Below are 24,878 nucleotides of genomic sequence, written 5' to 3'. Positions count from 1 at the left end.
CTAATTAAAGCACAAAGATGGAAACTGGAAAGGAAAAGTGTGTCTGTGTGTATACACACACACACACACACACACACACACACAGATTGTTTGTTAGAGAACTATTAGCCATTAGAGAACACCTGAAAACTACTAAAATTATATAATCCTAAATTGGAAAACATCAAGTTATTCTATTTTTCTAATTAACCCTGTGATTAAGGTTATACAAAACTATATAATGCTTTCCTCTTATCCCTATTTTATTTATCTACCAAAGTAAACTTTGATGCTAAAAATGGTTCCAGTTGGATACACACAAGAATTACAGGAAAAAGCCAGGCCCAGTGGCACGCTCCTATAATCTTAGCGGCTCAGGAGGCTGAGACATGAGGACTTGAGTTCAAAGCCAGTCTCAGCAAAAAGCAAGGTGCTAAGCAACTCAGTGAGACCCTGTGTCTAAATAAAATACAAAAGAGGGCTTGGGATATGGCTCAGTAGTCGAGTGCCCCTAAATTCAATCCCCTCCCCCACCCCCAAAAAAAGAATTACTGAAAAGCACAGTAAGGCATTCTGTCTTTTAGTTTGTTTCTAAAATTGAAACAGCAGAGTCAAGCTTCCATTTGAAGATTTTTTTCAATATCAGTAAAAGGATATCAAAATCAACAATGCTACATAATTATTTGTATTAACCTAATACAATGTCATACCTCATACAGGAATACCAAACCCTCTTTCCATCATGGAATTTTGTAAACAAAAATTTTTCCATACAGACAGATATACTTGGATATGAGAGGTAAAGAGCACCTTTTAAAATCTAATCCTAAGAAGGTAAAATAAACTACCTACATTTATCACATTCTTTTATTTCTCTATGTCATTAACCGATTAGTTGAAACCCTAAGAACAAAATTTATTATAATCTTCATACTTATACTTTTTGTTTGTTTGTTTGTTTGGTGCTGGGGATTGAACCCAGGGCCTTGCGCATGTGAGATAAGCACTCTACCAACTGAGCTATATCCCCAGTCCCATATTTATACTTTTTAATCTACTGATATTTCTAAGCATAAAGTAACAAATGTACATTCAATAAATCTGTATAGTTTTTAAAGTTTACTTTTATGCTTAATCCTTTTAAATTAATGACTAGAAAGAAAGAAAGAAAAATAAATGATGCCAAGTTTAACTCTGATGTTCTCTACAACTTTGATGGACCTAAAGGAAATTATGCTGAGTAAACAAAGCTAATCTCAAAAGGCTACATGCCATACAATCTTGAAATAACAAAAATTATAGATACAGAAACAGATCAGTAGTTTCCAGGGCTTAGACTGTAGTAGATGGAGGGTGGGTGTGACTAAAGAGATCATTTTGGTGATCAAACAGTTTGTATCGAACTCTACTGGTGATTAAATGACTAGACACATGAGACAGAATGGCACATGAGACAGAACTATGCACCTGAGTTGTACCAATGTCAATATACTGGTTTGATACTGTACCACAGTTATAAGATGGAGCCACTCAGGGAGTCTGGGTAAAGGGTACACAATGACCTTTCTATTTTCTTTGCAACCTCCTTTGACCATATTATTATTTCAAAATAAAAAGTTTTTAAAAATTGCTTCATACATATCTAATTTCATGTGCCACTTCAAAGAACCCAAGAATAGAAACTGTAGGAAATTCATCTGAGTGCAGCTTATGCAAGAAAGAGCAGGATAACTCTTATTCTTGACCCATGCTCAAAGACACGCCCTTAGCCTTACATCAAGATTGGCAAATAAATATTCCAATGTTTTAAGAATAAAAAAGCTTTTAAAGCATCATGTACTAATTTTGATAGTTCCTTTGTTGAACTGATATTTGGCTCACTGAAAAACTACCAATCACATCAGATAAAAGCCTTTTATTGTATAAATAAAATAGTGATGTCTACATCTCTTAGCTGTGTAATTTATTGCCTTTTCAAGACAATAGTGAAAGAAAACAGTGATTCAAATGACTTGACACAACAATATGAAAAAAAGTGTTGAAAAGTAAGCAGCATTATATTTATATAAAAATCAGATACCTGTCTGGCATATATCAGGCACTCCATTAAAACCTGCTAGTTACAGAGTCCCAGGCCTGATTCATCTTAATACCTATGATCAAGAAGTTGAAGAACAGTGTACTTTATAATACGTATGTATTAAAAGTATTCATACTCCAAAACCTTTCCATACTAAAACTTTCAAGCATATCAAACAAAAATAGCTTGTAGAAAACAGATTTACTAAATCCTACGAAACATCTTTCTACATATATATGTGTCTCTCACATATTATTCCTTAACTAGGTGTCAATTCTGCTTCCAATACAAAATCTCTAAGTAAGAAATTGAATGCTTCACTCTCCAGGTGGGAGAGCCATCCCAATAAGATAAAGGTAAAGTCTGTCAGCACAAGATCTGCATCCACAACGTGTATCTGCAAGGATCCTAGGATAAGACAACAGCATTGATTCCTCACATTTAATAAACAATTCTGAAGCTAGGCACAGTGGGGCACACCTGGAATCCCAGCTACTTGGGAGGTTGAGGCTCCTGCTAAAACAGGAGGATCACAAGTTTGAGGCCAGCCTGGGAAACTTTGTGAGACTCTGTTCAAACTAAATAAAACTAAATAAAAGGGACTGGAATGTAGCTCAGTGGTAGAGGACCACTGGGTTCATCCCCAGTACCCAAAAAAATAAATAAGCAATGCTGGAGAAACTGTATAAATAGGGCAGCAATCATTTTTTTCATGGCATTTAAATACCTGAAATACCCATAATACATTTTCCTCTATTCAAAATCTAATCTCTTCACTTTTCCTAGGAGGCATTTTGGAGGACCTCTTTTGTTGAGCAGTGGAGGAGATATGATGGTATTGGGGATTGAACCCAGGGCCTCAAGTTCCAGAGACAAACTTGTGATCCTGTTTCAGCCTGGGGTTACAGGTGTGTGCTACCACAGCCAGTTTGGAAGATTTCTGAATAATACTCAAAATGTCTAGGAAGGGCCAAAAACAATGTATCACACTGAACAGAAATCAAAAGAAAAATAACAAGTGCTCTAAGACATAAATGGTGCCTCATTTTATGTATATTTGCCTGACTTGTCACAGGCTCTTAATTATTTATTATACTGGTTTTACATCAAGATGCTAAAACTCATATTTAGTAGTTACTAAATTTTTTTTCTACAATTTTTATTACTAAGAAAATAAAACTTCATTAGGTATGGTTCTTTACTTCAACAAGTTTATCAAAATACATAACCACAAATATAAAAAAAATTTCTTAAAAAGAGTTTGTCTGAACCTAAAGAGTTCAGTAATAAATTATCTTCACCTCTTCCACCCACTTAAAAAGAGACTAATAAATAAAAGGAAATGTTTAAACAAAAGCAAAAATCAAAAGAATAACAACTACTACACCAATTCTTGACCCAATTTCTTGTGCTTAGTTTTATCTAACATTATACCATTAATAACAATCCCATCATCCACAATGCTTAGCTTTATATCCAATGGCGCTCAACACCTGATTAGGAGGGAAAATCAAGTAAAGGCAATAACACCTCAATACGAATATCTATGAGCAACTAACTACTGCTTACAACATCCAGTGAAAGGTCACATACTATGTAAGACTATTCTAATAAATAGATTACTGAATATTTTAAATGGTTAACCTCAGGGAGGGGGGGAAAAAAAAAAAAAAACATGTATATACCACAAAATATTCCAGACACTTTTTTGCTGGTAAAATGGAGTTCCAAAAGCAGTTTTTCCAAACCATTAACAAACAAGATTAGCTTAGGGGTAAAGAATCATTCACAGAAATATTACTATTATTACTTGATAATTTCCTGACAAGTTTATAATTACCTTATTAAATCAAACATTAGACTCTAAAACCAACATTATTTCCTTAGGTTTCTGAAGTGAAAATCTGCCCACTCCTCTTAATAAGACCAGTCATAAATATAAAACAAATATTTCAAATTAATTAACTCTTATCTCTCCAGAAACACAAACACAAGTTCCCATAAAATGTGAGGGTTTTTGCAAGCCACAATAAGTTACTACATGTCCTTTCATTGTTTCCCCACATAATGAACAGAACATCTCAAAACTACCAGTAACAAAGAATGGTCACCAAGACTTTGTGGTGTGATGCAGACTTAGTGAATAGGAAAAATTTTTGCGTAACTAGATCTCAAGTTTATTGCACTTACAAAGAACTATAATTAAAATACAGCCACTCACTTTCTACAAACCAGCAGTAAACGCTGTTACATCTTAAGTTACAGAAAATAAACCATTTCTCTAATATGGCAAGAACTGACATCCTCTTATATATCCCAAAACAAACCCTTAAGAGAAACTAAAATACAGAGGCAGAAACACACCAAGAAAAAGTAATGTCAAACCTCACCTGTATATCTGTTTTCAGCCATTTGGAGTCAAGTCGAGCCTGGGCAGCCAAACAGAAAGACTCAGAGGGCATCTTTCCTCCAGCTGCCTCCCAGTTATCAGACCTACAAGTAAAACAGAAACGTTGAAGACCTAAAGCTTTTTAAAATTTCACAAAGAGCCTCAAGCAAGGTTTAATGCTGTGGAGAGAAAAATGGCAAGAAGGGAGAGAAGAATTGGGGGAGGGGAGTGAGGATGAGAGATAAGAGGGAACGATGGAGAGAAGGAGGGAGGAGAAAGGAAAAGCCTACTTCCAATATAGGTAGGATTCTTCAGGTTTTTGTAATACGTTGGTGAGTCCTTGAGAATGGACGGTCATAAGAGACCAAAGCACAATGCCATCCCCCTTCCTTTAATCCGAAAGATACACAAACAAACACAACAGAAGCCCCTCATTTCAACGACAAATGACACTAGCATGCATCTGTAGCTTTAACACCAGACCAGTGCGTGGTGCGTGAAACAAACTAAACAAAAGTCACATCTGCAGGAAAATCCACAACATCACTTAGAAATGAAAAGCCAGCCGAAACCGCACCGCAGGCGGTTCGCGCAGGCCCAGGTCCCAGCTGCCGCGCCAACGCCCGCCACCCGGGCTCGGCCGCCCTTCCGCCCCAGGCCGGCCCCGCCCCGCCGCCGGCCATCCTCGCGCCCCGGACACCAGGACCTGACTCGCTGCGGCCAGGCAGCCTCGCCCCGCCGGCGTGCGGGAACAGCCTTCAAGCCGCAGCTGGCCCCGGCCGGCGCTCGCTATCCCGGCGCCTCTCGCGGCCCGAGGGGCAGGCTGACGCGCGACTGCCGCCCCCAGCACCCAGCCAATCGCAGGAAATCAACCCCGCCAATACAGCCAATAGGGAAGAGGAACCCCTTCGCTGCTCCACCCAACTCTCCTGCTTCCAGCAATCCTGCTCATCTTCCTTCTAGGGTCTCACAGGCTGCGGCCAGGGCCAACCGCAGGTGCCGGGAGGCGGGATTTCCGCCCCACGCACGCACACGGTCCCGTCCCGGACTTCGCTTAGTGTTGGAGAGCTCCTGGGACTGTAGTAGACTTTGGACTGACCTTCGGCTGAACTTGACCGTGGCGAGATCTACACTTCTGAGGATACCCCTGGTGAGAGCAGCTCTACCCTTCAATAGCTTTCTCCTAATCTTGAACCACTAACAATTGAAATCTAATGCCAGTGACTGAGAACGCTGAGACGGAAGGATCTCAAATTGGAGGTCAACCTCAGCAATGTAGCAAGAACCCGACTCAAAATATAAAGGACTGAGGATGTAACTCAATGGTAGAGCGTCCCTGGGCTCGATCCCCAATACATAAAAAGAAAGAAAAATGAAATCATACTAAATATGTTCTCTGATCGTAATGGAAATAAGCAATCAACATGATGACAGGACAGCCTCTAAACATTTGGAAATTAAGCACTACATATCTAAATAATCCATGAATTAAAGAAGAAAACGCAAAGGAGAAAATATTTTAATTGAAAAAGAGTTAAAGTACGCGGCCTGTGGGCGGAACAGTAGTAGAGCTGCTTGCTTAGCATGTGCCAAAATAAAGAATACAGTATCAAAATGTGTACTAATGTTGTAAAGTGAAATTTATGGCACTAACTGCTTCTGTTTAAAAAAAGGGGGGGGGGTCTAAAATCAGCAATCTAAGTTTCCGTTTTAAAACACTAGAAAAAGAAGCAAAAAATTGACCCTTACATCCAAAGCAAACAGGAGGAAATAACAGAGGAACAAAAAATGAAAGAAATTGAAAACAAAAACTACAGGAAAATAATACTAAGAGCTGAACCTTAGTATTATTAGCTGAAAAGACCAAAAAAGTCCATGAATCTATAACAAGGCTGAAAAACACGGAAAACACACACACACACACACAAATTACTTCTATAAGAATGCAAAAAAAGATATCACTAAAGACCCCACCAACTTTAAAAATATCGTGAGGCAATACGAGGAACAATTAATTCTATGTACATAAATTTGACAATTTATATGAAATGGACTAATTACTTAAAAGCACATCCTACCAAAATTCACTCAAAAAGAAATACATAAGCTGAATTAGCATATGTTGAATTTCCCATTAAAAACCTTCCAAACAAGGATAGGGGTGTAATTCAGTGATAGAGCACTTGCCTAGCATGTACAAGGTCCTAGGTTTGATATTCCCTACCACAAAAGAGGGAAAAAAAAAAAAAAAACTACAAAAAAAAAGAAATCTCCAGGCTCAGATTATTTTGTTGGTCAATTCTGGCTCTACAAAATATTTAATAAAGAAACAATAATTCTACAAAAACTCTTTCAGAAAATTGAAGAGAACTAAACATTTTCATTCTATAAACTTAATATTACCCCAGTAGCAAAACCAGAAAAAGACATTACAACAATATTTTATACCCTTCTTATCCTCATGAACTTAGGTGCGAACTTGCTAGCCAACTTTGAGCAAATGGATTCTAATAACCTACAAAAAGGATAAGTTATCACAACTGGGGTTTATCCCAAGAATTTCAAAGTGGGTTTACCATTCAAAATTAAGCATAACTCACCATCTCAATAGATGCAAAAATGCTTTTAACAAATGCTAATATCTATTCATTATAAAGCTCTCAGCAATTGAGGGAAAAATAGGAAGAAAAGGAAACTCCTCAGCCTGATAATGCACATCTATGAAAACCTCAATCCAAGCCAAACAATATTGATAAAGAAGAACAAAGTCAGAGGAGTGATATTTCCTGATATTAAAGCCTACCACACAATGACAGGAAACAAAATAGTGTAGCACATTTATAGGATAGTTTTTATAGCCAGTAGAATAGGATAGAGAACACGGACCATAACCGGAATCAACCGGTCAGTTGATTTTTTACAAGGGTGCCAAGATCATTCAATGAGGAAAAAACAAGTCTTTTCAACAGACAGTGCTGGGTGAACTGAATATCCACATGCAAAAGAATGAAGCTGGACTCCTACCACTGGACTCCAAAATTGGTCAAAGATATAAACAGAAGAGCCGAAAGTATAAAACTTAGAAGGAAACATGGAAAGAAAGCTTCATGATATTGGATTTGGCAATTTTGGCAATGAATCTTTTAATATGACACCAAAAGCACAAGCAAAAAAGAAAAAATTGAATAAAGTTTTGTATATCCCTAAAGCAATTTGGGTCCCTGCTTCTCACTGATTTACACACACCTCGGAACTCTCTGTGACTTACAGACTTTCATCAGCAACATCTTTAATATTTTTTCCATTACTGGGAATTGAACCAGGGACACTCTACCAACGAATGACATGCCCAGCCCTATTCTATCTTTTATTTTAAGATGTATTGTTGCTAAATTGTCAAGGCTTGCGATCCTCCTGCCTCAGCATCCAAAGTAGCTGAAATTACAGTTTTGTGCTTTCTAGTATTCTCATCATATTATTGTTCTGATGAAAAATCTGTTGTCCTTTGTGGAATACTGTGGCTTTTTATTATTCCACATCCATATATGTTGGCAAAAGATCAGACAACTATCTTCCTGACACTTCTAGACCTGTTTTAGTCAACTTTTGCATTACTGTGACCAAAATACCTGACAAGAACAACTTAGGGGAGGACAAGTTTATTTGGAGTTCATAGTTGCAGAGGTTTCAGTCCATAGATGGTTGACTGCATGGCTCTGGGCCCAAGATAAGGCAGCATGTCATGGATTAAGGGCTCAGTGAAGGAAAGCTGCTCAACTAATGGCAGGGTGAGAAAGCAGAGAAGAGGAGAGAGGGGACACAAGACAGATCTTTCCAGGGCAGGTCCCCAATGACCCACTTCCTCCATCCATGCCCCACCTGCCTACAGTTACCACCCAGTCCATTCAAACTGGGATGGACTAATTAGGCTTCAGCTCTCACAATTCCATCATTTTACCTCTGAACATTCATGCATTTACAGGAGTTTTTGAGGGATACCTCATATACAAACCATAACAAGATCATTATTCCACCTGCTTCCTATTAAATAAAGCAAAAGACAATTTATTTGAAATGCTTGCTATCCGATTATACCACCCTCTGCTCCTGATTACAATAATCCACAGTCCTTCCATCACTTCCCCACATTTGCTAAAGATTTAGCACTTGACTCATGACCTTTTCCCCATAGCTATTACAGATATTATCAAGGACTTTCATTTCAAGGAAATCACCAGCCAGTTCCATCAGCTTTTAGTCCTTTGCTGCCAAACTTTCAACCATCTTGTTTACCACCCAACCTGAGCCACTCACCACCAGGATCAGTCCTATTCACCAAATCACCTTGAAGATCATGATTGTGAGTCTCCCACTCTTCAATTACCAAATCTCATCTTTATAATTCATGTCTTCTGGTAAGTATTCCAATGATCTTTGACTCCTCTAGGGGAACAGTGACTTGCATCCTCACTTCCCTTTTGTCAATTTAGATTTTAGATTTTGCAGCCTGGCATGTCCCTTGCCTACACTCTCTGGTCACCTTTTCCTCTCTGCCTCCATCATACTTGCCTGGCACACCTCAAGGCCAGATGAATCCACTCCACTCAGTTTGAGTGTGGCACAACTGCTGAGGCTATTGAATACCTATACAATACCCTCCTGGGGCTGCACAACCATTTGGTGCCCAAAATACAACAGGCCTGAGATAGCAAAGTAGAGAAATGGAAGAACACCCCAGAAGATGGATTAGCCCAGTGTGGGGCCCATCTGCCTCCAGACTCTCAGGTTAGAAGTAATTAAACAACCTGCTGTTGTTATTTACAGACAAAAGCACTCCAACTGATAAAACTGTTTTCACCGTGAAAATTACTACTATGAATGTATCTATAGTTTCTCCCTTCCCTTCTATTACTGAAAATAAAGCATCCAGCTTTTAGAGGTAGGCAATCAACTCTACTAGTGTGTTTTGACTATCTCCACACCTGTCAGTGACTCTGCTTGGGTATTAGTCCCTGCCTGACCTATTCTGCTGTATCAGTTCAATCATCTTGTAAACATGCTATGAAGAATCTCCATTAAACTGGACTGGAGGTGTAGCTCAGTGGTAGAGCACTTACCCAGAATATATGAGGTCCTGGGTTCCAACCCCCAGTACCATAAAAAAAAAAATCCCTTGAATCCTGCATTCCCCTCCAGAAGTTACCCCTTTTCTCTGTTTTTATATAACAAAATTCTTTTTCAAATGGTCTCTTCTTTCTATCTTCCCTTACCACACAGGCTTTGTTCCTGCCACTTCACCAGAACACTTTTGCCAAGGTTACTAATGACTTGGTCCAATCTCATAGCAGTTGTCAGTCCTCACTATGTTTGAGCACCCAGTAGTAATGTTCACCTTTGCTCATACCTTGTTTTCAGAACCCTTTCTTCACATTTCCAGGATTCTTCCCATGTAACTGAACGTTCCTCATCAGTCTCCTTATTTCCTGACCTTGCCTATTGGAGCTACCCAAGCTTATTCTTTAGTTCTTCCCTTATCAACACCCCAGAAGGCCTAATCTAATCCTATGGCCTTCAATAAGTCCAAGTTTAACATATTTCATTAAATCTAAGATGCACAGATGCCATCGTTTTCTTGATCTTACAAAAAAGATGTCAAAAGACTACACTGAACTGGACTTGGTAGTACATGCCTATAATCAGCAATTTGAGAGGGTGAGGCAGGAGGAACGTAGGAACTTAACAAGAAGCCTCAGGAATTTAGCAAGACCCTAAGCAACTTAGGTATACCCTGTCTCAAAATAAATAAATAGGACTGGGGATATAGCTCAGTGGTATAGATCCCTGGGTTTAATCCCCAGTATCAAAAAATAAGGAATATGCCATATGCCAACAGCCATTGATAATAGAGTGCATCCTAATTTCAGGAGTTTTAAAATATGGAAAATGTGTACCTCATAAATGAGGAAATAAAGTTTGTAGATCTCTACTTCTAACTTCCATAGTCCTATATCTAATGACAATTCTGCTTCCTTTTCAGACACATGAAAAGAGTGTATTTCCCCTTAAAGTGAGTCAGTGCTATTTCAGTAGGTCATATGACACTTCTGGGCTAGAGAACTGAGCTGCTGTTATGAAAATATCTGAATCAGTTTTCCATTATTTTGACAAAATAGCTGAAATAACCAAAGTATAAGGAAAAAGGTTTGTTTTAGCTCACAGTTCAAAGGTTTCAGGCCATGGTCAGCTGGATCTGTCATTGTTGGACCTGTGGTAAAGCAGAACATCATGGTATGAGTGCATGGTGAGGCAAAGCTGCACACCTCATAATGGCCAGGAAGCAGGAAAGGAAGGGGTCAGGGTCCTAATATCCTCTTTAAATGTGTGCCCCCAGTGGGCACTTACTCCAACTAGGTCCCACCTCCTAAAGGTTCTACCAACTCCAGATAGCACCACAGATTGGGAGCCAAGTCTTTAGCATGTGGACATTTGAGGTGCATTTAAAGTAGCAAATTAAGATGATTATTATAACTCCTAAGGTATCCACTGTGAAAATAACTCAAAATTATATTGTAAAAGAAATGATGGGCTGGGGATATAGCTCAGTTGATAGAGTGCTTGCCTTGCATACACAAGGCCCTGGGTTCAATCCCCAGCACCACAAAAAATAAATAAATAAAAATTTAAAAAAAGAAAAGAAATAGGCAAGGAAATTAAAATGGTACAATATCCAATTTATGTAAAATGTCAGAAATTGAGGGACCAAAAGAAAATCAGACATGTTGAAAGATAGCAAAATTACAGACTTATGTTCTACATTATCAGTAATTACATTAAATATAAATGGATTAAATTTTCCAAATGAAAAGCAGAGACTTACTTCAAGGATTTTTTTTTAATTTTATTTTGTTTTATTACATTATAGATATACATAATATTGAGGTTTGTTTTGACACAATTATACAAGTATTCAGTCCCCAGTGCTTTCCCTTTTCCCTCCCACCCCCCCTCCCTGTTTCCCAATTCTTTTTATAAATATATTTTTTTTAGTTGTTGGTGGACACAATAACTTTACTTTATTTTTATGTGGTGCTGAGGATTGAACCTAGTGCTTCAGGTGTGCCAGGCAAGCTCTCTACCACTGAGCTCCAGCCCCAGGTCCCCAGTTACCAATTCTACTGATCTTTCTTCTGTTCATAGTTTTTAAAATTAGTGCATTATGGATTTACATAAAGGTAAAATTCACTGTGATATATTCATATATGCATATAGGAAAGTTTGATCAGATTCATTTACCATTTTTCCCATTTCCCATTCTCCTCCCTCCCCCTCAATTCCCTTCCTTTATTCCACTGCTCTTCTATTTTCATAGGAACACAGAGTTTGTTTTTTTTAAAAAAAGAAAACAAAACATAACCCAACAATGTGTTATCTATAAGAGATGTGTTTTAGATTCCAACATGCAAATAGATTGGAAGTAAAGGGATTTTAAAAATACCTTTCAAACACTAACCAAAAGAGCTCTATTGCCTTACAACATACCCAAAGTAACAGGGCAAATGGATAATGGACTGGAACCTCTCAAATCATGAGCCAAAATAAACCTTTTCTCTTTGTAATTTGATTATCTCCGGTAGTTACAATAATAGAAAGCTGACTAATATACTTTCCAATTCATGCTGTGAGGTCATTATTGCCCTGATATCAAAATTAGTCAGAAATAAATTATAAGAAAATACAGAGCAATATTACCAGTGAATATGAATACAAAAGTTCTCAAAAAATGCTAACAGAATCTGGCTGCATATGAAAAGTATTAAATGCCATGACTAAGTAGGATTTATTACAGGTATGCAAAGTGGTTCTCAGCATACAAAGATCAAACTACATGTAGTGTATTAACGTAATACACTATATTATTAGCAAAGAGAAAAGAAATGTGATCATCTTAACAGATGCAAAAAAACAGCATTTGACAAAATCTAACACTCATTCATCATTTAGAAAAGAAAACCTGTTGGACTGGGTTTGCAGCTACCAGTTAGAGCACTTACCTAGCATGTGTGAGGCACTGGGTTTGATCCTCAGCACCACATAAAAAATAAATAAACAAAATAAAAGTATTGTGTCCATGTACAACTAAAAATGCCTAAAAAAAAGAAACCCTCTAAAAAAACTTTGAATAAAAGGGAACTTCCTCATCCTGACAGAGGGCATCTACAAGAGTCACACACCCAACATCATAATTAATGTCAAAAGACCAAAAGCTGTGCTGGGGCTATAGCTCAGTGGCAGAGCGCTTGCCTAGCATGTGTGAGGCTCCAGGTTTTTATCCTTAGCACCGCATAAAAAACTAAACAAATAAAGGCATGCTGTCCATCTACAACTATTAAAAAAAAAGAAATTTAAGAAAAATGGTAGAGCACTTGCCTCACATGTGTGAGGCACTGGGTTCAATCCTCAACACCATATAAAGATTAAAAAATTAAAAAATAAAAATACTGTGTTCATCTGCAACTAAAAATACTTTAAAAAAACCCAAAAGCTTTCCCACTAAGATCAGGAACAAGACAAAGATATCTGTTCTTGCCACATTTAGTCAATATATTCATTATGAGGTTCTAGCCAGCGCAATTAAGCGTGAAAAAGAAGTAAATGGCAACCTGATTGGAAAGGATAAAGTAAAAACATCTCTATTTGCAGAGGACATAAGCTTTATATAGAAAATCTGGGGCTAGAGTGTAGCTCAGTGGTACAGTGACCAGCTCTACAAAAAAAAAAAATCTGGAAAAATATGCTAAGCAATTTATTAATGCTAATGAAAGAATTCAATAAGATTTAAGGATCCAGGGTCAATATCAAAAAAATCAATTGTGGGGCTGGGGTTGTGGCTCAGAGGTAGATCACTTGCCTAGCATGTGTGAGGTACTGGGTTCGATCCCCAGCACCACATAAAAATAAAATAAAGATTAAAAAATCAAATGTATTTCTATGTGCTAGCTATCAAGGATTTAAAAATTAAATTAGAAGATAATTCTCTTTTAATGTCATCATTTGGTTGAGGGCCACACAAAGGAACTCTCTGGCTAGGTGTCTCCCATACAGCTGAGTGAGATCTGGAGAACTGAACAGCCTTAAATGTATAAGACTAGTACTCTCAACTGCTGAAAATCTTGGTAGAGCACACATATTGTTGGCAGCAGACGTTACACTAAAACATTACACTAGGGGGCAGCAAGTTATCAGCTTGGTAGATCACATACCTCACCAAAGGGCAGCAAACTTTTTCTGAAAAGAGCCAGGATGGAAATAATTTGAGACCTAGCTATCCATCTGATCACTGCAACAACTACTCCACACTGCTATTTTAGCATAAAAGTAGGCAGAGACACTACATAAAGGAATGGGTGTAATTATATTCCATAGTATCTTTATTTTTCCAAAAAAGACTGAGTGCCAAATTTGGTCCATAGCAGGTAGTTTGCTTACTTCTAAACTACATTTCAGATATAAAACTCTAAAGGAAAGAAGCAGAGTATCTCCTAGTTGAATAAGAGTTCCCTTACAGGGGCCAGGTCTGCTGCCAACAAGACAGTTCTTGACCTTGGAAGTTGTTTCCTGGGAATTAAGTCTCTATTAATTTGTTACACTGCATTTGTTTTATGTCCTTTGCTATTTATCTTATATTTAACAATACACCAAGTATAAAAACAAAAACAACTGACAGCTTTATGCAATCAAATGCATTTAAATTTTACTCCCACAAGGAATCTTTCTTCTTCTTACCTTGATTATCACCTTTGCAAAATGTTGGAAATATTTTGAATCCACCCATATCAAAAATATATTCATACATTTTTCCTGTTCTTTTTTAATATTTTTTAGTTGTAGATGGACACAATGCTTTATTTTGTTTATTTATTTTATGTGGTGCTGGGGATCGAACCCAGGGCCTCATACATACTAGGCAAGTGCGTCTACCACTGAACTACAATCCTAACCCCATTTTTCCTATTCTTAAAACCCACCCCACAGATTCCCCACTGTACTTCATGAAACACATCTCCCTTGCTTTGGCTTCTAGACCTGGGGGTCCCCTGGTGCTCCAATTTGTATGATATGTGTGTGTTGATTTACTTTTATTTATTTATTGTTAGTTATTTTGAGACAGAGTCTCCCTTCATTACCCAGACTAGGCTCAAAGGATCCTCCCACCCTCTCAGCCTCCCTAGAAGTTGCAACTATAGGCACATACATACCATCATGCCCGGTTTGTAGGTCAATTTGGAACAGATTATCCCAAGGCCTTTTTCAGCTCTAAAAACCTGTTATTCATTAGTTCACGTACAGGCCAGTATTACTGGCTGTGGTTAGAAATTATAGATTAAGTATCCAAGACTCACCTTGCCCAGCACCTGGTAGGCCTTGCCTCTTACAAAGGCAGAGCCACTACATCCCACTCTTCAAGGATCAGGCTTGCCAGGGGCTGACTCAGTCCTCCTCTCTAACTTGCATGCTTGCTCTCTAGGATGGGACTAAACATTAGCTTTACAAATCTAGCTGGCTCCATAGAGACCCTGAGGACATATTGGGTCATCTTAGTAGATGACCCCAGTCAAAAAGGCTATCTCTAGGGAGCCTGGTCCCTACTCAAAAGACCCAGAGGCCCATAAACCTTGACTAGAAGGTGACTCCTTCAGGAATGGCCTCTCACCCACCCCAGCTTCCCTCATGGAAAGAGAGCCGTCTTGGGGGGAGTATGGCTATGAGGGACTAATGGTCATGGGTGACCAATGTCCACCAAAAGCTGATCTTACTCTGCCTCTTCTCTGTGTAAGTATTGCTCCTCTTGGTGTTCATGTGAGTTGCTTCTTTCTTGGTGACCATGACATCTGCATACTGGAGTGAGTTGACATCCTGAGACTGCTGCTCCTGGTAGTGGGCACTATTGATTGGCTGTTGGACACTTTTATTATGCATTCCAGGTTAAGAATGTGATAAGCAGGAACCAACCAGTCATTCTTCAAGAACTTTATAACTCTGCTGACTCAGTGCATCTAGAGAGAACCAAGTTGAAGCTCTTGAAGGCTAAAATCAACCAGAACATGAGACTTTAGAATCAAGAAAGGTGTGAGTCCTGTCCTACTACCCTTAGGAGGCTTAATCAGAGTTTGCAGGCCCCATTTCTTTTATTTGTAATATCTTTTAAAAAATATTTTTTTTAAGGGTTGGGGCTGTAGCTCAGTGGTAAAGTGCTTGCCTCGAATGTGTGAGGCACTGGCTTCGATCCTCAGTACCACATAAAAATAAATAAAGATACTGTATGTTCATCTACAACTAAATAAATAATTTTTTAAAAAATTTTTAGTTGTAGAGGGACACATCTTTCTTTTTTAATTTATTTTTTAGTTTTTTAGGTGGACACAATATCTTTATTTTATTTTTATGTGGTGCTTAGAATCGAACCCAGTGCCTCATGCATGCTAGGCGAGCGCGCTACCACTTGAGCCACATCCCCAGCCCCACATCTTTCTTTAATAATTTATTTTTTATGTGGTGCTGAGGATTGAACCAGTGCCTCACACATGCTAGGCAAGCACTCTACCACTGAGCTGCAGCCCCAGCCCTTGTAATATCTTTTATGGTAACAGTGTTTATCTCAACTTCGGTACTTTAATTTTATTTCAATTTGCTGTTTTTGTTAAATTCAGATAAGGGTAATTATAAAAAATACAAGTAACAATAAATGTTGGTGAGTATGTGGGGAGAAAGTCACTTTTCATATATTGCTGGAGGGACTGCAAATTGGTGCAACCACTCTGGAAAGTAGTACAGAGATTCCTTAGAAAACTTAACGGAATTATCATTTGATCCAATTATTCCACTCCTTGGTGTATTTTTCTTTTTACTAGTAAATTGTACTGATTAGAGTTCTAAGCCATTTTCTTTCATATAGAGATGAGTCACTCCTGATTTTAGCTTCAATTTGTTTAAAATGAGAGAACTTAGAGCACTTGAAAAGCAGTTTTCTTCAAGATTTAAAAAATTTTTTTTGAATTTGACTCACCCATATCTGATAGCATTTTTTCTTCTTCCACCTTTATTTTTTTTAAATTTTATTTATTGATTCTTCTCAAACAACTTAGTTTTCATTGAGAAAATAAATCTGATCATATTATATAATTAGTTATTATTTACTTTTAATACCTGCACCTCAGATAGACCATTAATCTCCAGGTTATATAAAAACTAAACAAACAACAAAAAACCCCCCAAATAACCCAATCAACAAATGGACATAGGAACTGAACATGCACTTCACAGAAGAAGAAATAAGAATGGTTAAAAAATATATGAAAAAATGTTCATATATAATTAATGTTAAACATAAACAAAAAATGTTCATATATAATTGTTATTAACTACTTTTCATCTGATCATATTATATAATTGTTATTTGTTATGTATTGTATAATTATAATATATAACATAAATTGTGATGTATTACTAATTTTTAATTTATTAATAACAATAATGAACAAAACTAAAATGAGTTAAGTTTAGGGAAAACAAATTCCTTTGACAAAACAGTAGTGCTTCGGTGAATTTGAGAGAAGCATCCTAAAGAAGCATCAGGGGTTCAGAATGTAGAGAGACCCTGCCAGTGTACTTTGTAGAGAGCTTTCTGAGTGCTAATAAATCTAAAAACTAGGTAGAGTCCAGTTAAGTGAACTGATAATGTGTTGCCAATTGTTTTCCAGTAAAGTTGTCACCTGTTAATAGCTATGTAATATATTATAATAAAAATATATAAATATATGTAATAAAAATATACATTTAAACATTAAAAAAAATTCAGATAAGGGTTTTTTGTTGTTGTTGTTCATTTGATTTGTCTTCGTGGTGCTGAGGATGGAATCCAGGGCTTGGCACATGCTAGGCAAATGCTTTACCACTGAGCTAGCTACATTCCAGCCCATACAATAAAGTTTAATCTTTCTAACTAACATACTGTTTGTGCCTTTCCATTTGATAAAATATGTCTATCCTTTTACCAGATACACACATGGAAAAATGTCTGAGTGGATTTCTTAATAGAAGTTATTTTGGGGTAATGGAACTGGGGTGATGTTATAGTTGTTTTTGTTTTTGTTTTGACATTCATTAAATTTATTGAATTAAGAAATAATGGGAACCAACACACCTAGAGCTCCCACAGATCTGTCTCTTGCTTCAACAGTGTTTAGATGGAATAGACCTTTTCTCCCAGCTTCCAACAGCCTTCCAATCTGATCTCCATTTGCAATTTCTGGGACCATCTTCTCACCCATCTCCTGCTCCCAGGACCAGCCAACTCTATTTTTTGTGGTTAGCTCCTTCTTGACGACCAGTCATGACCTCCCAGATCATCAGAATTATTCCACCATTATTCCACCTCCCAGATTCATCAGAATTATTCCAGGTGGAGGCTGCTGTCAATCAGCTGGTCAATTTGCATCTGTGTACCTCCTATACCTACCTCTTTCTGGGTTACTATTTCCACCGTGATGAGGTGGGCTCTGGAGAGTGTGGGCCACTTCTTCCATGAGCTGGCTGAGGAAAAGTTATTTCAGGATGTTCAGAAACCTTCTCAAGATGAGTGGGGAAATACCTTGAATGCCACAGAAGCTGCCTTAGCCCTGGAAAAGAACCTGAACCAAGCCATTTTGGATCTTTATGCCTTAGGTTCTACATGTACAGACCCACATCTCCATGACTTTCCAGAGAACGCTTCCTTGATGAAGAAGTGAAGCTCATCAAGAAGATGGGGGACCACTTGACTAATCTCTGGCGAACCCCCAGGCTGGCCTGGAGGGGTATCTCTGAAAGATTCACTCTCGAGCACTACTAGAGGTCCCAGAGCGCAGTGGCCCTTGGTGGAGCTCCTTTGTATCTCCTGGCATCAGGGCTTTGGCCTGAGTCTCTCCCTCTAACACCTAGGCAGCTTTTAACCACCATGGAACCCCTCACAAGCATTGGACCAAATAAAAATTAAAAATTTTCCAGCAAAAAAAAAAAAGTAATAGTAGGGGGATGCAGGTATTGCTTTCTGGTTGAATGTACCAAAAAAATAAATAAACAAATAAATATAATGGGCATGTGTCTTTTTGCCAAAAGTGTTGAAGTCAGTTTTTCTGCATTAGCAGTAATTAGTAAATTAAATAATTTTATTATTTTGGCAGTGCTGTTGCTGCTGCTTTCACTTCTTCTCTTGAATTAGTAATAGAAGTTATTGTTTACTAAGAAATACTATTTATGGGACTGGGGCTCAGCGTAGAGCACTCACCTGGCATGCATGAGATGCTGGGTTCAATCCTCAGCACCACATAAAGTAAAAATAAAGACGTGTCCACCTATAACTAAAAAATAAATATATATAATATATATATATATATATATATATATATATATATATATATATATATATGAAACACTATATTGAAAAGTATATTTTAAAAGAATAAGCAAAGTCAGGAACAGTGGTGCACACACCTATAATCCCAGAGACCTGGGAGGCCAAGGCAGGAGGATTTCAAGTACAAGTCCACCCTCATCAATTTAGTGGGGCCCTAGCAACCTAGCAAGACTCTGCCTCAAAATAAAAATAAAAAAGGTCTGGGGATGTAGTCCAGTGGTAAGCACCCCTGGATTCAATCCCCAGTACTAAAATGGAGGAGGCTAAGAATAAGCAGGGGCTGAAGCTGTACCTCAAAGGCAGAACATTTGCCTTGCATGAGAAAGACTCTAAGTTTGATACCCAGCATTGCAGGGGTGGGGGTGACAGAATAAGCAACTTCTTCATACCTACTTTAAATAGCCTACTAGGATGACAATTTTTCTTTTTAAACCAGAGAACAATAAGTTTCGGTGAGAATGTGGATAAATTGGCACCCTCTACCTTGCTAGTGGGGATGTAAAATAGTGCAGCTGCTGTGGAAGAGTTTGGCAGTTTGTCAAATCTAAACATAGGATTATCATATGACTCAGCAATTCTACTTCTAGGTATATATACCCAACAGAATTTAAATAAAGACTCAAACTTACTTTCATTCCAATGTCCATTGCAGCATTATTTATAATAGGCAAAAGGTGGAAGCAACACAAATACATTAACAGATGAATGAATAAACAAAATGTTGCATATTCATATGATGGAACATTAATCATAAAGGAGAATGAAATTCTGATACATGCTACAACATGAATGAATCCTGAAATAAGCTAAGTGAAATAAGCCAGTCACAAATTGTCCTATGACTCCACTTACATGGAATGCCAACAACAGGCAAATTTGTAGAGACAGAAGATTAGACATTATTACCTTGGACTAGGGTGAAGGGGCCTTGGGAGTGAGTCCTACAGAGTTTGTGTTTGGGGGTGATGGAAAAATTTTGAAAGAGGTTAGAGGTGGTTACAGAACAATGTGATATAACTAATGCCACTGAACTGTACATTTAAAAATGGTTAAAATGGCAAATTTGGTTTTACTTATATATTATCAAAATTTTAAAAAAGAAGCAATGAACTGGGCACCATGGTGCATACTTATAATTCCAGTGACTCTGGAGGCTGAGGCAGGAGCATTAAGTTTGAGACCATCATGGCCAATTTAGCAAGACTCTTGTCTCCAAATAAAACATTATTAAAGGGGGAAAAAACAACTAATGGATACATTCATTCAGTATAAAAGTTTTCATAAACAGTATGATTTTATATTGCTTCACAAAACAATGCCATAGAGTTGCAAAAAAGGTTTAGATTCTTTAACCTGGTACTTTAAAAATTTAAAAAGATGCTCATTATAGTATTTATAATAGAAGTAGAAAACCTACCAACCAACAATATCTGATTAGACAGATTAATTCATTTATGGAAATCATGCCATCATTAAAACAATCATAATTATGTAGCAATATGAAAACTTGATTATAATATTAAATAGAAGAGAAATTTTGTGTGTTGCATCGTGTAAAAGTATGTATGCGTGTGGGAAAACACCTAAAGTAATAATTACGTGAGTGTTGTGGACTGAGTAAGTTTAAAATAACTTTTCCTATTTTCTAAGTTATCTAGATTTTCGATGAACTTTTTAAAAATTTAAATGAAGAAAATTAAACAGTATGATCACAAGCTCACTGCTGCAAAGTGAAAATAGCTGACTTCAGAGAGTAAGGAATTCACCACATTGGGGTGGGGCGATCCCATTTGAGTTTATACAGCTCATTTGTGTCTCTCCAACTGGAGGTCTGGGGGGCAGTGATGCTTGCGAGGGCTGCGTTCCACTGCCGCTCTTCCCGTCCCAGATACCGCATGGAACACACTCTTAACAAATTATTTGCTGTTTATCGAAGATGCAAACTTAACTGGACGTCCTGTATTTTTATTTCCCAAACTTGGGAACCTCACCTCCCCGCCACCCACATACAGCCCGGTCTCTTAACCCCCTCCTCACTGCATTCCCATCCACCTTTCTCTCCTCTTTCCACCCAGCCTGTTTCCCCCCCACCCGCCCGAGACTCCGGGACTCCGGCCCCACCCGCTCTTCTTAACCTCCGTGCAGCCTAAGCCCTTAGCCCAACCCCGCTGTGCCTAGGGTTCCCTATCCCACCCCCAGCCCACAGAACCCCCCATCTTCAACTTAATTAGCTCTAGGCTTGCGCCACTCCATCCTCCCACAGAGTGCGGGTTTCCCGCCCGAGCCCGAGGACCCTTGGCCCCGCCCCTGCCCAATTTCGCTGATCCTCGTCACCCCCGCCCCCGACCGCCGCGGATCCCCGTACCCCCCCACCCCCCGCAACCCGGCCCCGTTGGGCGCGGCGCGCAGGCGCAGGCGCGGGCGGAATGGGGACTGCAGCGGCGGCAGCGGCGGCGGCGGCCGGGGAGGGGGCGCGCAGCCCGAGCCCCGCCGCGGTGTCGCTCGGCCTGGGCGTGGCCGTCGTGTCAAGCCTGGTGAACGGGTCCACGTTTGTGCTGCAAAAAAAGGGCATTGTGCGCGCGAAACGCCGAGGTAGGGAGGGCTGTGGGCCGTGCTGTGGGTTGGAGGGGGGCGGGGAACGCGGCCGGGCGTGGGTGGGGGTCGTGCAGTTTGGCGGCGTTCAGGTGGTGGCTCAGCCTGGCTTCTGCACCTGAGCCGGAGGCGAGCCTGGGAGGGCTGGAGACTCCCGCCCACCCAAAGCGCGGGCATGGGCGCGGCCCTACTGTGGGGTTGGTACCTGGGAAGCGTCTCCTCCGCCACAGCGTCTAGGTCCTCCTGCAGCTCGCTAAACTGCCCGGCAATCACAGGTGCATACGGAGACTCTGTAGTTTTGCTGCCGCCACCGTTTCTTTCTTTTTCTAGCGACCGGAGAGACCTCGTTCACTTTTATAGGGGTTCTCCGGATGACTTCTCTTCTTGTTACCAGACCCTTTTAACCCCCCACCCCCACCCCTGCTGCCTTGCAGCCGACTGACCATGCCCTGGCTGGAGTCCAAGCTTCCCGGTGGCCCGCACCCACCCGCTACCAGGGAGATTTTATATGATCCCCGAGGTGGTTGGAGATCAGGGCCTGCCTTTACCATGGTCCACGGCCTGGGATGTGCCTGGGAAGGCAAGACCTGAAGATTTTCAGCTCTGCAGTGGCGACGCCAGTGCAGAAGTAAGAGGAGTGCCATGGACCAGCAGGCTGTTTAGACAGGCCAAAGAGGCCTCTGTTTTCAGAGTCAAACAAAAGTCTCTTCTTTCCAGTGGCTTCTGCTCTGGAGTCCTTGATTGAGTCATCTCTGGTTTAGCCTTGAACCACCTGAATACATGTGATCTTCAGTGTGACGGAAAAGCAGACTTGAAAACAAACCCAAAAGTGTGCCCACTGGGCAGATAGGCCACCAAATACCAGCTTTACTGGTGAGGAAAGCAAAAGGTGGAACAGAGTCCTTCCTTCTGAGTTACTCTGTGTGGAAAGAAGCATGAAACAGTTTACTGAATACCAGGAGATAGCATGCTTTGAAGTAGAAAATGAACATTGTTTCTAAAGGGAGTGAGAAAGTCTTATGGTTGTTAGTAATCTGTTGAGACTAGAATGAAGAGTTCTTTTGGAAAGGAGTTGGTTGCCAGACCATAGTTTTGAGAGGAAGTAACTAATAGTTCAGATTCCAGAACACAGGTGAAACTTTGAGTGCTCTGGATGGTGAGCCAGAATTACCTTTGGAAGGAAATAAATGGCCTGACAATCTCAAGTGAAAATATTAAGTCACAGATATTTGTTTAAGGAGGTGAACTTCCAAACAAAAGCATTACAGTCTCCATGTAAAACCTAAATAAAACCAAGAATGAGTGCCAAGGATGCAGATGTGTCCATTCTAAAGTACACTCACACATCTGGCAACTAAACTTTCTTCAGGGAGTGCCTGTCAATTTGACAGGTGTTAGGTAAGGTGTTTGCTGTGACTCAGAAATAACATGTCCTTGATAGGATGGTACAAGAAGGATACTTCACCTGTGTGACATCCTCCAAGATCCCACCATCCCAAAGTAACCCTGAGAAACAAATGACACTAATCACACCAACCTGAACTGAATAATGTCTTACAGAATACCTGCCTGGTCTTCTGATCAAGGTCATGAAATGTGAGAAATTATCACAGCCAGGAGAAACCTCAGGACAAATGCCACCAAATTAGTGGTGACATTAGGGGAAAACAAAGGAAATCTGAATGTAGACTTTAGTAAAAACAAATTAAATAAACCAATTATCAACTTAACCTGAATGTGTTAGCTCAGCTCAGTTTATGTGTTTAAGGGTGAATAAGAAAATAAACACAAACCTTTAAAAAAATAATCATGATAGGAACTTGGGATATAGTTAAGTGGTAGAGAGCTTGCTTAGTATGCACAGGGCCATGGATTTGATCCCCAGGACCTCAAAAAAATGAATCAACCAAACAACCAAATAACAACAAAAAACATGGGAGTTACAGGGGAGGGACTTGGTGCTAGAGAGCAGGCTTACCACACTTGAGGTCCTAGATTTGATCCCCAACATCATATTAAAAAACATAAACATGATGGATACTCTTATTTGTCCCTATATACTATGTCTTTAAATTAATAAAAGTGAAAATATAGTATTTCATTCATCCCTAATTACCACCAACTACTACTGATTTTCATTAACCGGGTTACTCATGGTGGTAAAAGGCAGACGTACAGTCTTGTTTCAATATGTCTACTTTGACTTGTTCAACAGATAGTTACAAAGCTCCTATTATGTGCCAGATACTGTTGTAGGTATTAAGGATACAGTAGTTTCAAAATCTATTCTTCATAAGGCCCTTTTCTGTATCTGCTAATAAGCAGCAGAGTTGACCACTAGGAAAGAACTGAAATGGAGAAGGAGGTAGGAAAAAGGAGATAACACAAGAAATAGAGAATCAAGTTATAGGTGAAGGGAGACCTGACCTATGGTTTCTTACACTGTAAAAAGCTATGTCTCACTGAAAGTTTAAACCTTAAATGAATTGCCTGTTGGTGGCATTTCCAGACAGTCTCAGATTTAGGAGAGCCAAATTCTGGTTGTAGTCCATCTGTTGGAAGGTTTGGGGCTTGACTTCCATTGTGACTGGCTTTCAATCTTACTTTTTTAAGGACCTTCCCAGTGAATCAACCAAATGCAACTTGGGTAGACAAGGGAGTGCACTCTGCAATACAGGCTCAGGATGGGACCATCTAGCTTCCTTGCTGTGTCTTTGAATGACGTGTCAGCAAGCTGGAGCTGGTCAAGGGGAGTGCGGGTCCAGGTCATTCAGTATATTTGTCTTTCAAGGTATTCCTGGCTTTGGTTCTAGGATGCCCGCAGGTACCAAAATCTGCAGGTGCTCAAACCCCTCATTTTATAATGGTACAGTATTGCATATAACCTATAGAATCCTTCAGCATACTTTAAATCATGATAGATGACTTATAATAACTAATACAATGTAAATACTGTGTAAATAGTTGTTACCCTGTATTGTTCAGGGGAATAATGACAAAGAGGGAGGTTTGTATGTGTTCAATGCTGGGAATTGAACTCAGGGTGTCGGGCATGCTAGGCATACTGAGCTAAGACCCCAGGCCCCTTATTTATTTATTTACTTATTTGGTGCCAGGGATTAAACCAAGGGGCACTTAACCACTGGGGCACATCCCCAGCTCTTTTTTGTATTTTATTTAGAGATGGGGTCTCACTGAGTTGCTCAGAGCCTTGCTAAGTTGCTGAGGCTGGCTTTGAACTCTCAATCCTCCTGCCTCAGCCTCCCAAGCTACTAGGATTATAGGCGTGCGCCACCACGCTTGGCCACCTTATTTTTTAAAGAATATTTTTCACCTGCAGTTGTTTGACTCTGTGGGTATAGAATCTGAGGTTATGGAATGCCAGC

General features: G+C 39.4%; 2 protein-coding genes and 1 long non-coding RNA gene across 6 annotated transcripts in view; 2 read left to right on the top strand and 1 right to left on the bottom strand.

The window, feature by feature from the left end:
• The window catches only part of Herc2 (HECT and RLD domain containing E3 ubiquitin protein ligase 2), a 184,226-nt gene extending 178,982 nt beyond the window's left edge, over positions 1–5,244 (bottom strand). For all 4 annotated transcript variants that reach the window (XM_071608567.1, XM_071608568.1, XM_071608569.1 and 1 more), the window contains exons 1-2: positions 5,155–5,244; positions 4,450–4,552 (exon numbers count right to left, since the gene is read on the bottom strand). In XM_071608567.1, coding sequence (XP_071464668.1) covers positions 4,450–4,521 — 72 coding nt within the window. In that variant the 5' untranslated portion in view covers positions 4,522–4,552; positions 5,155–5,244. The remainder of the gene's footprint in view (positions 1–4,449; positions 4,553–5,154) is intronic.
• Positions 5,245–5,485: 241 nt separating this feature from the next.
• On the top strand, positions 5,486–15,772 carry LOC139704737 (uncharacterized). The gene is made up of 3 exons (XR_011706707.1): positions 5,486–5,598; positions 8,641–8,863; positions 15,431–15,772. It is a non-coding gene; the product is annotated as an uncharacterized lncRNA (long non-coding RNA).
• A 5,554-nt stretch (positions 15,773–21,326) lies between these two features.
• The window catches only part of Nipa1 (NIPA magnesium transporter 1), a 40,351-nt gene continuing 36,799 nt past the window's right edge, over positions 21,327–24,878 (top strand). The window contains exon 1 of the mRNA XM_027923279.2: positions 21,327–21,492. Coding sequence (XP_027779080.1) covers positions 21,327–21,492 — 166 coding nt within the window. The remainder of the gene's footprint in view (positions 21,493–24,878) is intronic.

This window comes from Marmota flaviventris, chromosome 2 (assembly GCF_047511675.1).
Source record: "Marmota flaviventris isolate mMarFla1 chromosome 2, mMarFla1.hap1, whole genome shotgun sequence".
NCBI classification, from domain to species: domain Eukaryota; kingdom Metazoa; phylum Chordata; class Mammalia; order Rodentia; family Sciuridae; genus Marmota; species Marmota flaviventris.
The sequence above is the reverse complement of the archived record's forward strand: the minus strand, read 5'-3'. Positions and strand labels throughout refer to the sequence as shown.